Raw genomic sequence first — 14437 nt, 5'->3', positions numbered from 1 at the left:
ACAATGTATGAAATGAATAATTATGCAAGTTACTAAACACAGGTGATGTATAGCTGTGAAGCACTGTCTTCATCATATCCAGTGACCTTCAGAAATTGTTGGTTCTGGCAGTCATGACAATAATATTTCCAACCTAAAATATTTTCTCTTTGCCTTTTTTATACATCAATATGTAATTACCATTTAATGGTAAGTTTAAAACAAGTTAGGTAGAAAGTAATCTAAAAAATTAGTAATAGTACATTACCTAAAATGAATTCCCTAGATTACGTTACTAACAACAATTTTCATCGTAATCTATAATCAGTAATGAACTACAATTTGTAAGTAATCTAGAACCCAGCACTAGTTATAATACAATACAATATTTTATAATGAACTATTAAACTTACACATAATAGCACACAATAACAAATGCAATAGAATGTTGATCAGGTGTTGTAATGAACTAAGGTATTAATGCATTAAACATGGCATTCTGCAGTCATATTTTAGTATAATGACCCCTGAACTGTGTAACTGATCATTGTCCCAAGAAACCAAGTTTACTAAACAGAGCAAGATTTACTAAACAGAGCAAATTAGCATGAGAGCGCAATCGCATAATTCACCGATAGGAGTGGAAAGTTCTGCGGTTGATCTACTGAAAATGAGCAAATTAAAGAACACAGACGCAGCCAGTGCATTCCTGTAATGACCAGCGCAATCTAAGAGCGGCTCAAATTAGCATAGGGTCACAAATAAGCTGAGCCGATAATAATCAGGTGTGTAATTTACATGCAGCCACAGAATGGATTAAGATATGCTATTATGCTTTTTTGGGGGGGTTAAATAATGGTGCAAATACCAGTAAACTAACTAGCATAAACCTTAGTAAATCACCTTGCATGATTTATTTAAATACTCTGCTCCCATAAATTTTGCATCTGAAATGGAAACTCCTACAAATGCATTAGCCGCAAAAATAACTGTCCACACCCTTTCAGTGCTAATGTTTCATTGCGTGCCTCTAAACCCTGACCATAGTTTTTTAACGCCAAAAGAGGGTTTGAGCTGGCACAAGCTATTAATAAATCTGGCCCTATGTCTCCTTCTCACATACAAAAAAAAAACAAAAATCAACTTAAATCAGTATTCCATGTTCATTTATTTATTCATTTATAAGAAAGTAGCCATGTAATAGGAAAGATTATGTGCAATCAGTCGCAAAATAAATCGCTTCAGGGATCCTAATCCTGCTGTTAAGATTTAACATATAATACGTTAGCCCTTACATACAAATCTTATTTTATATAATCACGAGAAAGTTAAGCATTTTACTAATTAAGATTATAAGGTCATTATAAATGCATTATCGTGCATTATGAATACCTTTATTTTAATGCATTAAATACACAGGCTTCAATGAAAGAGGGTTTTCTTTCTTTCTAGATTTTCTTTTAGTCTTATCAAGAGAAAGCAAATTTTTAGCAGCAGCTGACACCAATACCAGGGAAAATATGGTTTCACAATTACTACAGCTATATTAAATTAAATTAAAACAAAAGAATGTAGTTTTAAGTATTTTTCAATGAAGAAAACATTGCTTCAATTATTATTCACGTCAACAGTGAGCGAGTAAGTGGTCTGCTCTTTTTTGTGCTAATGCTTTCTGATTAATGTTGTCAACATAATAGACAGCAGCAGCTCTATTAGACTGTATTTACATTGCAGGCTCTAATGCACATATCCATTTTTTTCTCCCGTCTGTTTACATTCACTTAAAACATAACTGACTGTATACATTAATATCTCACCCAGATGGGGATTTTACTAAAATGTGCATTTGATTGTGAGGTGCAAGCACTCTTTACAGGGCTTGCAGGCAAATAAAAACCTAAATACATACTTTTGACAACCATAGTCCTTTTTAAGACAAGTGAATCTGCTTGAATGATGTACACTTTTAAAGATAATCAGGTATCAGGATTTAAAGGCATTTTAAATAAAACTTGGCTTGTATAGAGGACATTGCCTATACACAATAACACACAGCACACACTGATTGATTTTCACATGCTCGCTCACACACACACACACACTCCATGCAGTCACGCTGTCTACCTCCACCAGCTGGTGCCAGTGTTCAATAGGCTTGCGGGGATTCGCCAGCATGGCTGTCCAGTGCTCCCTTCCCGGTCCATCAGCATCACTGCCCACACGGCACATCCCGATCACCTCATTATGACCGATACTGAGAGACAGGACGAGAGAGAGTGGGAGGGAGAGAGTGAATTAATGCAGTTAAGCTAAGAAATCAAGGAGAACCACAGAACAGTGCATCCATTACATCAAATGGGTGAGAGAGAGAGAACCAAAGATGGAAAAGAGACACGGGAGAACATGAGGAGCTAGGAAGCACAAAGTAACAAGATAAAAAAGCAGGCCTAATCGGCATCATATAATTAGAAAGATGCAGACAGGACCTTTGTGTCATATAGCAACCTGCCCATTAAGACACACACACACACACACACACTGAGAGAGTTTCCACACGCAGTCCTTTAATTACGCGGACACAGACTGAGAGATCACATAATTACACAGACAAACAGAGAACAGAAGAAGAGAGAGACAGAGGTACATTCCAATTATTGAATTACTGAGATAAACAAAATGAGGCAAGAGCACAGGGAGTGGATTCAATGATTTGAGCGAAAATTTGTCACAGAGGACAGATGGGAAGTTGTTTATGATAGGTCCACTGATTACCGAGATAAAGAAAACGAGAGAGAGAAGATTAGAAGAGAGAGAGGTGTCATAGTCACTTAATTACTCGAAAAGTGAGCATGAAAAGCTGCTCAAGTGACGGTGGAATAACAAGCGGGTTCAATAAGTGGAACTTAAATAAATCTTTCCTCTTGCATTTACTGTTGATCAGAGACAAGGACAGAAAATAAATGTCATTAATGCTTACTGTTTACTGCCAAGCAGGAGAAGTAGAAAACAAAATACTCCACAGTTTATGTGAGTCACATGACAGGCCTGTATAGAGACATCAGAGACTTTATAAAGACCTACTTTCATGAGTGTAACTATGCTATTGCAAAAGAGACGACATATACTTAATAATAACAGTCATTTCACAAGAAATACGAGACCTGCAACAGTTTTATAGAAGTTCAAAAATTAGAGGTCGGTAAGATTCTTGTAAAGGATTAGTTAGTAATAGAGTAAAAAGTATATAATTTTTTATTTATTTTTTTTAGAAAATGACAGATTTATTTTATTTGATAAGACCTTATTCCTCGGCTGGGATCATGTAGAGCACTTTGAAGCTGCAGTGAAACTCCAGTTTGGACCCTCAATCCGTTGATCCCCACTGAATTCCACTACGGTCCTTCTCAAAAAATTAGCATATTGTGATAAAGTTCATTATTTTTTGTAATGTACTGATAAACATTAGACTTTCATATATTTTAGATTCATTACAACACAACTGAAGTAGTTCAAGCCTTTTATTGTTTTAATATTGATGATTTTGGCATACAGCTCATGAAAACCCAAAATTCCTATCTCAAAAAATTAGCATATTTCATCCGACCAATAAAAGAAAAGTGTTTTTAATACAAAAAAGGACCTGTATATGAAGAAAAATCCTGGAATGTATTCCTATTTCTTTTCGACTGAAGAAAGAAAGACAATAACATCTTGGATGAAATGGAGGTGAGTAAATTATCAGGAATTATTTATTCTGGAAGTGAACTAATCCGGTCTCTTACGCTCACCAAACTGCATTTATTAGATCAAAAGTACAGGACAAACATGAATATAACATTAATAATACAAATTAAATCACAATAATGAAAATGACTGTTTTCTATTTGAATATATTTTAAAATGTAATTTATTCCAATGATGCAAAGCTGAATTTTCAGCATCATTACTCCAGTCTTCAGTGTCAGAAATCATTATGCTGATTTGCAGCTCAAGAATTTCTCAGTATTATCAACGTTAAAAACTGTTGTACTGCTTAATATATTTGTGGAAACCGTGATACATATTTTCAGCTATTATTTAAACCAGAAATCTTTTAAAACATTGTAAAATGTCTTTAATGTCACTAATTTCACTGAATAAAAGTATAATTTCTTTAAAAAATTCTACTGACCCCCAAAGTTTGAATGATAGTGTAGATAAATAAAACTGTCCTCTAAGGGAAGTCGTGGCCTAATGGTTAGAGAATCGGACTCGTAATCCAAAGGTTGCGGGTTCGAGTCTCGGGCTGGTAGGGATTGTAGGTGGGGGGAGTGAATGTATAGTGCTCTCTCCACCCTCAAATACCACGACTGAGGTGCCCTTGAGCAAGGCACCGAACCCCCAACTGCTCCCCGGGCGCCGCAGCATACATGGCTGCCCACTGCTCCGGGTGTGTGTTCACAGTGTGTGTGTGCACTTTGGATGGGCACGAATTCCGAGTATGGGTCACCATACTTGGCCGTATGTCACTTTCACTTTAAAATAATTTAAAATAATTTATGATTTGTCCAGATGGTTCAAACAAAGAGGTAAAAATAAATGAGTCACCAATTCACTTGAGCTGAGTCTATTGTTTAAAATGCTGCTGTGCCCTGTTTTAATAATTTAGTTTTTAGTATAAATGTATTTGGCTAATTTAATGCTGTCATCCTAATTCAGATCTTAATTTTGTGTCAAATAAATACAGCTTTGATAGTTATAAAATTGAACTGAATTAACCCCCTTAAATAGCTTCAGTGTAGCTATTTTTTGTTAGCAGTTTGAAGCATAGCTAACTATTTTTTTAAATAGTATTTTTTATTTTATACTATTTTTAATTTTTTTTAGTAGGAATGTAGGAAGCTACAGATTCAAAGTAGCTCCACCAACACTAAATCAAGTCATGCTCAAAGAAATGAGTGCCAGCAGGATTTATGTCCTGCCTTTATTTTAATAACAATAATGCCAAAATAAAGTCAATCAAGCTTTGTGTTGCAAAAGTCTTTGTGTTGCAAAAATCCTAAAATCAAATGAATAACATCAGTTTTATGAAGCAATCTGCATGCCATGAACAACATTTCTTCATCTCAAACTAAAATAACTTGCTTTGCCTGCAGCTGTGTGACGTCACCCACAGTAATGCCAGTAAAAATAAAGAAACACTAAAACATTGCAAAATGGATGGTTTAGCATGTCAGATATATGTAATAAATGACTATTATCCAGCCGATAATGCTTCTGAATGGAGCGTTTAGCACAGATGGCATGCAGCAAAGCTAAGAGCAATTCATCAGGCATTATCTGCAACTCACAGATGAGCTGCTTCATTAAGAGGGGCGGCTGGTGTGCTACGTGCCATTGGGAAGTGATGAAATCACGGAGATCATCAACAAACGCGCATTTGGGAAACTCGGATGTGGATTTCCTCAGAACTGACAGCGGTTCTTAAAATAGAATCTGATACCCGATTTGTATGCAAATTTTTCAAGGCGCGTTTTGCACACAAAATATGGGCATAAAAGTGACATTAGGTGACACTACCCACCTAGCAGTAGGTATCCTTCAATTTCAAAAGGTAAAAAAACATACAGAATAATACATAAATACCAATCTAAAGGTCTATCATACTGAAGTGCAGCAAGAAGAGCCTTACACACACACACACACACACACACACATACACACACACACACACACACACACACACAGAAGAGGTGACTTAAGGTGTGCCCACCAGACAAGAAACACAGGCTGTGTTACAGAGTGTCTCACCACCAGACACCACTTCCATTAGTATTAGGCTATCATGTATATTCATGAGGTGTCAGTCTTTATGCAAAACAGTGCAGAAGTCCACCAGGAATAGTCTGACACATGGGGGCATAAGGCCCTGTGTTCAGTGGAGCGCATACACATACAAATATGTGCAACAGGAATTCTAAATCACCAATTAAACAACAAACTATCTCATCAGTATCAGTCACGGAGATCCTTAAATGCATGAGAAGAAGATCATATTTTATTCAGTTCTCCATTGCTAATTTCTCAACAACATAGTAAATGGCACTATTTTGGTCTATTCTGAAATTTGTTATTAATTATAGTTAAATATTAAACAATAAAAGCTATCACTTACATCTGTAAACATTACAAATGTTACATAATTAATAAGAAAACAATAGTTAATATAACCTACCATTTTTAATATTGTAATATTACACTGTAGGAAATATTTCAGATTCGGTTTCTAGGTCACTAATCAAAGAAGAAAATGTTGTGAGTGATCATGACATGACTTTGTAGAAATGGTGAGAGGTTATTGCTTCTGCTGAAGCTCAGTATTCTCTTCAGATCATCTAAAATCAAGTGCACTCATTAATTGTTAAGCTGGTAATACAGTTTGTTGAGGGAACAAATTATTGTGAATATCATCAAATATTATAACAATTTAAAGTATTTAATTTAAAGTATTTTCTATTTTAATATATTTTAAAATGTAATTTCTTCCTGTGATTTAAAGCTGTATTTTCAGGATCATTACTCCAGTCTTCAGTGTCACATGATCCCTCAGAAATCATTCTAATATCCTGATTTTCTGCTCAAGAAATATCTCTCAGTATTATCAACGTTGAAAACAGTTTTTGTTTTGTTTTTCAAGATTCAGGGATGTTCAGAAGAACAGCCTTTTATATAGCCATTATAAATGGCTTGACTGTCACTTTGGATAAATTTAGTGTGAATAGGAGTATCAATTTCTTTAAAAAATCTTACTGATCCCAAACTTTGGAATGGTAGCATATATTCCAGTATAGAAATATTACAATAGAAAAGTATTTACACGACTGGACTCTGTAGGAAAAATTATGTTGCTCTAATTTGAATCTCTCCCACAGACCTTCAATAAAGGCTTTATTCTTTCAATGAATGGAAAATCCATGTGTTCCTGAATAAATTCTGTGAGACACAGCCTGTAAGCATGCCTAAAGTTACAAGTTGGCACTTCCTGTCAAGCCTCATATCACAGCAGGGAGCCTGATGTGTTGCAGCATGTCTCAGAGCCCATCACAGCATGAAAAAGACAGTCATGATCTTACCAGTCGTAGTCCATGACGGCGATGATGAGCGACACATTCTCAATGTTCTCGTTGGGGATATCAAAGACCAGAGCCTCATTATACGTGGGATTGAGAGTATTCTTCTTTATGGACGTCTTCCTCTTTTTCAGCCTTCGACCTTCACAAACCAGAGATGCCTTTACGTACGGATCTGAGAAGAACAGCAAGAGTGAAGGAGAAAGAAAATTTGTTAAATAAATAGCAACAGCACGACGTAATGATTTGACAATATTAAAATTAATGCTAATAACGGCATCAATAATTATTGAGCTAGCAGTAACGATACATTAGCATTACTTTTTCATAATGCACCGTGATAGTCCAACATAATCATGTCCTATGAGAGGAATCTTTATTACATTACTTTAAGCCTTGCTGTGACAATTAAATAAGCCAACACTAATTAAAGATGTCTCTTGTCCTTATCACTGTGATGTTGATACCGTTATAAGGCGTTTCAGTTTTGACATTCAACTTTTTAGAGGTGCTATTTGATATTCACAACTTTCAGAACTGATGGTTTTGTGACCTTTAATGTTATTTCATTATTCACATGCCGGACGCGTTACATCAAGGTTATTAATGAGCGGCAGTTTCATCACGTCTCAATGTTAACAATGTCTGAGGTGCTAATGAGGTATCGCTGTTAATTATGAGGGAATTAGAGGAATGGCTGGGGACCACGAGCAAAGCTGGGTACCTGAGAAGCCTGTGAGGTCCATGGCTTTCAGATTGGTGGCCTTTATGATGGTAACGGTCAGTCGGCCAGCTGTTGGCAGGTAACACAGTGAGAAGTTCAGCTCGCCCAGGTCAGCTTTCTCCTACAGATGCAAAAAAGCATATGGAAAGATCCTAAGGTCAATTTGAAGTTATATTGTGAGTAATACAAATGCTGAAAGTAATGCAAAAAAAAATAAATGAAATTCATGGAATCCTTTAAATGATTACACCATTTCAATAATTTATTTGTCCTTTTATTAAGATTAAAGGATAAACTGAAGGAATGTCTGTGGCTTTTAATACTTAAACATTTTTAGAGGATTTCCCTATGTTCAATTCAAATACAGATCTATTGACAGCTTATTTGGCCTGCAATTGATTACCACAGAATTCATTTGAACTCGTCCTTGAATTTTTACAAAGAAGAGGAAAATCGTGTTTACAGTAATGCACTTACAATGAAAGTCCATGGAACTGCACTGCGATAAACATTAAAAACACCCTTTTTGGAGTGCATCCTCAGGTTATGACCATGTACATCCGATAAATGCTGCAACTTAAAAAGCAAGACTACTTTACAGAGACTGTTTACACGCAAGTTCAAAAGTTTAAGGTCAGTATAATTGTTAACAATTTAGTATCGGGACCTATTCTCACTATTAACTAGCTGCTTATTAGCATGCCTGTTATGAACATATTATTGGCTGTTTATTAGTCCTTATAAAGCATATATTCTGCATGAGCATATTCTGCATCCCTAATCCTACCTACTACCTAAACTAAACAACTACCGTACTAACTATTAATAAGCACCAAATTAGGAGTTTATTGAGGCAAAAGTTGCAGTTAATGGTTTGTTAATAGCGAGAATTGGGCCTTAAAATAAATGATCATATCATTTTTAATGCTTTATTGTGAGATATTATTATACAATTAAATAACTGTTTTTTATTTTAATGTATTTTAAAACAGAATTTATTTCTTATCACTTGCACGAGTTTAAAGAAATCAAATGGGCGGATTCTCCTATCTGAAGCAAATGTGTTGAGATGCTAGGCCTGCTTTTTCCCTTACACTCTTTATTGAACCTTTCATCTTTCTCTCAAGTTCTTGTTCTGCCAGACAGAATTAATCATCAGCTATGATGAAAAAAGAACAAGGGTAGCAGAGGTAAACAGAAAGAGCTGCAATATTTAATCAAAAACGTCAAGCATCTGAGGTACATCTCCAAGAACTATAGGAGCTGCCAGCTTTGGGTCTGTGTCCGTACACGTGATGTGAATTTGTTTTTTTTGTTACACACCAGCACCTCGAAAAATGAATTATACCTGAAGTCATTTTTTTTCGAACCAGCCGAGTAAGTAAATCCGCTAATGCCACCTGAGCAGCCGATTGGCTGAATCCTGCGTGTAAACATTTAATTTACATCCATTCACATGTCAGACACACAAATGTCAGAAACATACTCAAATCCAGCATGCATCACTGAATCATTTTTAAATTTGTCTTGTCAGACAGAATAGATGGTGCCAAATTTATCTTCTTTCCTTCATTTGACCTAGTCGTGCTGTGGAAAATTTCATCTACCTTATTTAAGCACACTGCAGCTAGTGTTTGATTTGATTTATTCTCTCTGTTCTCCAAAGGTACAAACAGATTTTAAAATAACAATATTCTATGATGATGATAAAAATGTTTCTAAAAACTGCTCCATGAAGATGCAGTGGCAATTTCTGGAGTGCTCTTGAAAAAAGTCTCCTTTGCACAGTTGACCTTCACTAATTCCATGTAATTTTCTCTGGAAGGACAAGCGCATGCATCACTAGATCTCCTCACACCTCTGCTACCAACATCCCCAAGGACACATCATCATCATCGACTTAGCATGTAATCATGCATGATTTCAAATTGTTAAAAAACGTCTCATGAATATAAAATGAGCTTTTCAGAAATATGCAAGCACCATAAAAGATACCACCATTATTATAAAATCTGTCCTGGCAATAAGGTTCTTTTGTAATCCAGTGCAATTTCTTGGGCGGAAATTCACAAAACCGTGTTGGGTCTTAAATCACACGCCACTCTAAAAACAGTTAACAGACACATAGGCACAAAAACAGTGCTGAATTTAATTTTAAATGCCATTTTTAAAAGACAAACATGCCTCCATTCTATGTAAAATGTAATTTTCTACAGGACAAACATGCCTTTCTACATATATTACATTGTAAAAAGTGGTTACCTTAAAAAAGCTATTTCTACCTGATTTAATCCACAAAAATGTGTTTTGTTTGTATAAGTTTTCAGGTGATATTAAACAATATTTTTGACTTAAATAAAACATCATATAGATGTTAATATTTTTTTAGTGTAGACTCAGTGAAGATGTACTTTATTCACAAAACTCAGCGCTATTTGTTTTGCGTAATTAACACTGCGTATGTACTGCCCAGGGAAAGCAATTTTGCTCAAAAGAGACATTTGTGCATATTTTTATTGATGACAGCACTAATTTATCAAATGATGATCAAGTAAAGGAGAAGAGTGTTACATCTTGGCACACATCCAGAAGTTTGGTGTAGTCAAGCGCACTTCCAGCATTTCCTATTGAGGTGTTGGCGTGATGCCGATGTGTTCACTGTGAGTGCATTGACATATTGAGCAGTGATGCTCACAGCAGACCAGGGTTTGAGTATGGCCCAGGTCATGTTGCCACCCTGTTCCCCGCTCTCCCCTTGACTTCCTGTCTCTACTATTGTGTATGGCAATAAATGTAGCAAAAAAAAAAAACGATTGCTGTTCTGCTCAGGACCTGGATGGCCTCTTTTCTGCAGGGTTTAGATTTAACCACACTCTAATATACCTCAACTGTTCACCCAAAAATTAAAATTCTGTCATCATTTATTCACGTAGCCTGTATGACTTTCTTTCTTCTGTGGAACATAAAATAATTTTGTCCTCATAATGGAAGCCAATCTGGTTTGGTGATCATCATTCTTAAAAAAAAACACTTTCTTTTTTGTTTTGTCGAAGCAAGTCAGTCATACCAGTTTAGAATGATTTTTGGGTGAAGGATTTCTTGAAAATTATCCGCAGGTGTGTTTGATTAGGGCTGTAACTCAATCCCCGGGACAGTGGCCCTCCAGGACTGAAGTTGAATAGCCCTGCTATACGGTCTCAATATAGTCATCGAACATCTGTTGCCTCCACAACCTAGCACTCAGAACCGGTCTTTTTTGCCGTGTTTGTGGCGTTACCTAATTTGCATAAATCAAGTGCTAAAACAACTCAGACAGCATGTTTGTGTAATATTATGTGGCTAGAAGGGATACAGCTTTGACCTGAAACTAACAATGAAATTTAATTTTATACCTAACAGATTGTGTTTTGTTATCATCTACACCTATACCCCAACCCTAAACCTACCCCTTACAATAATGCAAAAATAGTAATTATTGTTGTACAGTGTGACAAAAGTTACGCTCTATTGATGTGCGCAGGTCCAGTAGCCACAGCTATCGCCCTCCAAGACTAGCCTATAAAGCCCTCTCACCGACTCTTTTGTGTTTATGAAGGTTTAATATGTGTTTGTGTCATTATCTCACCGCGGTTCCTTCTACGATGTTTCTCCAAATTGGCTTCTCCCCGGTGCCCTCACTGAAGTCCAGCAGGTTTTCCACCACCACTTGACCTATGAGGTCATGTCTGGAGAAGCGGTCAAAGTCGTAGATGGAGAAGTGGAGCTTGCGCGAGTGCAGCTCGGCCAGGGGCACGCCAAACTGGAACGTCTCATTAAAAACCGGGTTGAGAGTTTTTCTGTGCACCTGCGAACCAGAGCCACGGAAAGCCCAAGTGGAAATGAGAGAAAGTGAAGGAAATTAGATAAGCGGAGGAGCTGAGAGGGAAAAGTGAGTGAAGAGAGTGAACAAGAGATTGGTTAACATCAAAACTGCAAATGCATAAAGTTAATTTAGAATGCACCGGCTGATAGAGATGCATTTTTAGATGAACTAGGGCACTGGGAAAAAAAATCCACAGGCAGGCTGAGAAACGCAACCAGATCTTAATGAGTCCTAAGAGGGTCTGCCATCTGAACAGTGGATTATTGTAAAAGCAGCGAGCTGACTCGCTAGGATAAAAAAAGATACCTTGGTCTGAAATTTCTTCTTCCTATCAGGCAGTAAGTAGATCTTGACATAAGGATCGGAGAAACCATTGGCATCCTTCGCCGGGAGGTCCAGGGCTTTCAGTATCTTAACCACCAGCTGCTCCGTGCTGTAAGAGAGACATGTCAGCGTCACCGTAATTCACTTTGAACTATCAGGAAATTTCTGTGCTCGCTAGCCTGGGCGTGAGTTCATTTCAGCATCATCTAACCAGCAATGACAAGAGCGTTGGTTTATGTTGAAACAGGCTGACATCCAGGCCAGTATCAGGACAGCGCTGCAGCATCGAGTTCAGTGAGTCTCAATGGCTGTCAGGTTCAAGAAAACAGGGGAAAAAAGAGAGGAGGTGCCAATTGTACAACCCAGCTTAACGGCTTGGAATTAATTGACAGATGGATGGAGCCTTACTTGTGCTGCACAAGCTAAATGGATCTTGTACGAACGTGAATATATGAGATAATACATCCCTAATGTGAATATAAAGACATGAATATTTGATGTGTAATGCAATGACTGTGGCCTCCAACACCGGACTTTATAAATAACACAGAGCTTATTATGAAGCAAACCATAGGTCATTTCATGGCTAGACTGCAGCGGGGTTGTTGCGGTCTGGTGCCAAGCACAGCACGACCGTGAACTTCTGAAGCGCGAGGCTCACCCAGTGTTTGTGCAGATGTAAATAAGAGAGGCGGGGGAACTTCTGTGGTTGCTAATCAGGCCTTGTTAGAATGTGTCTCTCAGTGTTAACAAATGCGTCACCCTTTCATTAGGACACTTAAACAAATCAGCAACGCCGGGGGAGGGAGAACACAAGAAGAAATCCAATACGGCCTTAGACTGACATGTCATCATAAAGAATGTGCGATGACATAGTACAGATCTCAACCAATCAGAATGGAAGCAAATAGATGAAACGTGATATTATCATCCAATTTGTAAGTGACAAATTTAATCATTAATTATTGTACAATTATATCAAGACAAGGATTAAAGGGCTATTCATGCTGACAGCAATTTTTAAAGATTTATTTTTAAGGACAGTTTGTGATTTCCAGCAATACGAGCGAAAACAACTGATGTGATGAAGTTAAGCAGAGCTTGACTTGTGCAAATAAACAGTACGTGCAATATAGTTGGTTTATAGTTTCATATATATGCATTTTTTGTTTTTTGTTTTTTTGCGTTTTATTCATAGAATCCTGAAAAACATTAATCACAATTTCCACACAAATATTAAACAATTTTTTAAACTGTAATAAGAAGAAGAAATGTTCAAGCAAATCAGCATATTAGAATGATTTCTGAAGGATCGTGTGACACTGAATACTGGAGTAATGATGCTGAAAATTCAGCTTTGCCACAAGTTACATTTTAAAATATATCAAAATACAAACCAGTTATTGCAATTATAATCCAGTTTTTACTGTATTTTTTTTATCAAATAATTGCAACCTTTTAATAGACTTCTTTAATTTCATTAAAAAAATATATATAACTGACCCAAAACTTTTGAATGGTCAAGTATATTTATATAATTGTTAATGTCATGCTCTTTACTTCCACAAAAAACACATCAGTTGATAATCAAATGATGGACGGGAGAGTTATAATGGGATTATGATCAGATAAATTGTAGATGAACATAACATTTTAAACATGATTCAGATTCCATGATCAGTACAGAAATCACCAATGCAAGTGCAAATAATTTGATCAAATTGTTGGATAGTGGTCGAGTCGGATCGTCTACTAGCAACCAACAGCACAGAGACACTGAAACCTCCTGCGATTTAATTGCTGTCAGCATGTGCAGCCCTAAAGACATGCTTGCTAATAGTAAAATTACATCAGATTGCAAAAGAAGATACTTGTTAACGTTTCAAGCTTGAAAAACTCATCCAGATGCATTTTGAGCTGTCCAGTCTAATATACATTATATCAGTTTAGCGAATTAGAAATGAATCTCAAGTCAAGTGGCATGCAGCACAACAGGACACTTTATATCAGGCTGGTCTTTAGAAACGTGGGGTGCCATTAGCACTCAGGGCTATGATTGAAAATGACAGGCTCTGTCTTGCCCACATTAGAGCGAGCATTTAAAGCACCCCCCCCCCCCCCCCCCCCCCCCAGTCATGTGTTGCACTGCACAACAGCTTTTCATTATTCAGTCATAGGCCCCCCTCCCCGCCCCCTTTACAATATCACTACGAAACAAAACAAGACCTCAAACAAAAGTCATGCACTGCTGTCTGAAAGCGCTCTTCCAGAAAACGCAATGATCGGCACTCAGCTGGAATTTGACAAATAGATGGACAAATTAAAATAATAATAAAACAACATTCAGCTCCAACCCTCCCAGACAATGGGTTAGAAATAGCTGCTATTCCCTCCGCGCCGCATGTGTTATCGGCCTACTGCTGCGCTGATAGAAAGCTA

The 14437-nt window shown here is 36.9% G+C and overlaps 1 protein-coding gene across 1 annotated transcript in view; it reads right to left on the bottom strand.

Annotated features, from left to right (window-relative positions):
- The window catches only part of LOC306861644 (synaptotagmin-C-like), a 49412-nt gene that overhangs the window by 4520 nt on the left and 30455 nt on the right, over window positions 1-14437 (bottom strand). Inside the window, exons 7-11 of the mRNA XM_079404039.1 lie at window positions 11981-12107; window positions 11438-11656; window positions 7813-7933; window positions 7092-7263; window positions 2104-2233 (exon numbers count right to left, since the gene is read on the bottom strand). Of these exons, the coding sequence (XP_079260165.1) occupies window positions 2104-2233; window positions 7092-7263; window positions 7813-7933; window positions 11438-11656; window positions 11981-12107 (769 nt within the window). The remainder of the gene's footprint in view (window positions 1-2103; window positions 2234-7091; window positions 7264-7812; window positions 7934-11437; window positions 11657-11980; window positions 12108-14437) is intronic.

This window comes from Barbus barbus, assembly GCF_936440315.1.
Source record: "Barbus barbus genome assembly, chromosome: 4".
Taxonomy (NCBI): Eukaryota; Metazoa; Chordata; class Actinopteri; order Cypriniformes; family Cyprinidae; genus Barbus; species Barbus barbus.
The sequence above is the reverse complement of the archived record's forward strand: the minus strand, read 5'-3'. Positions and strand labels throughout refer to the sequence as shown.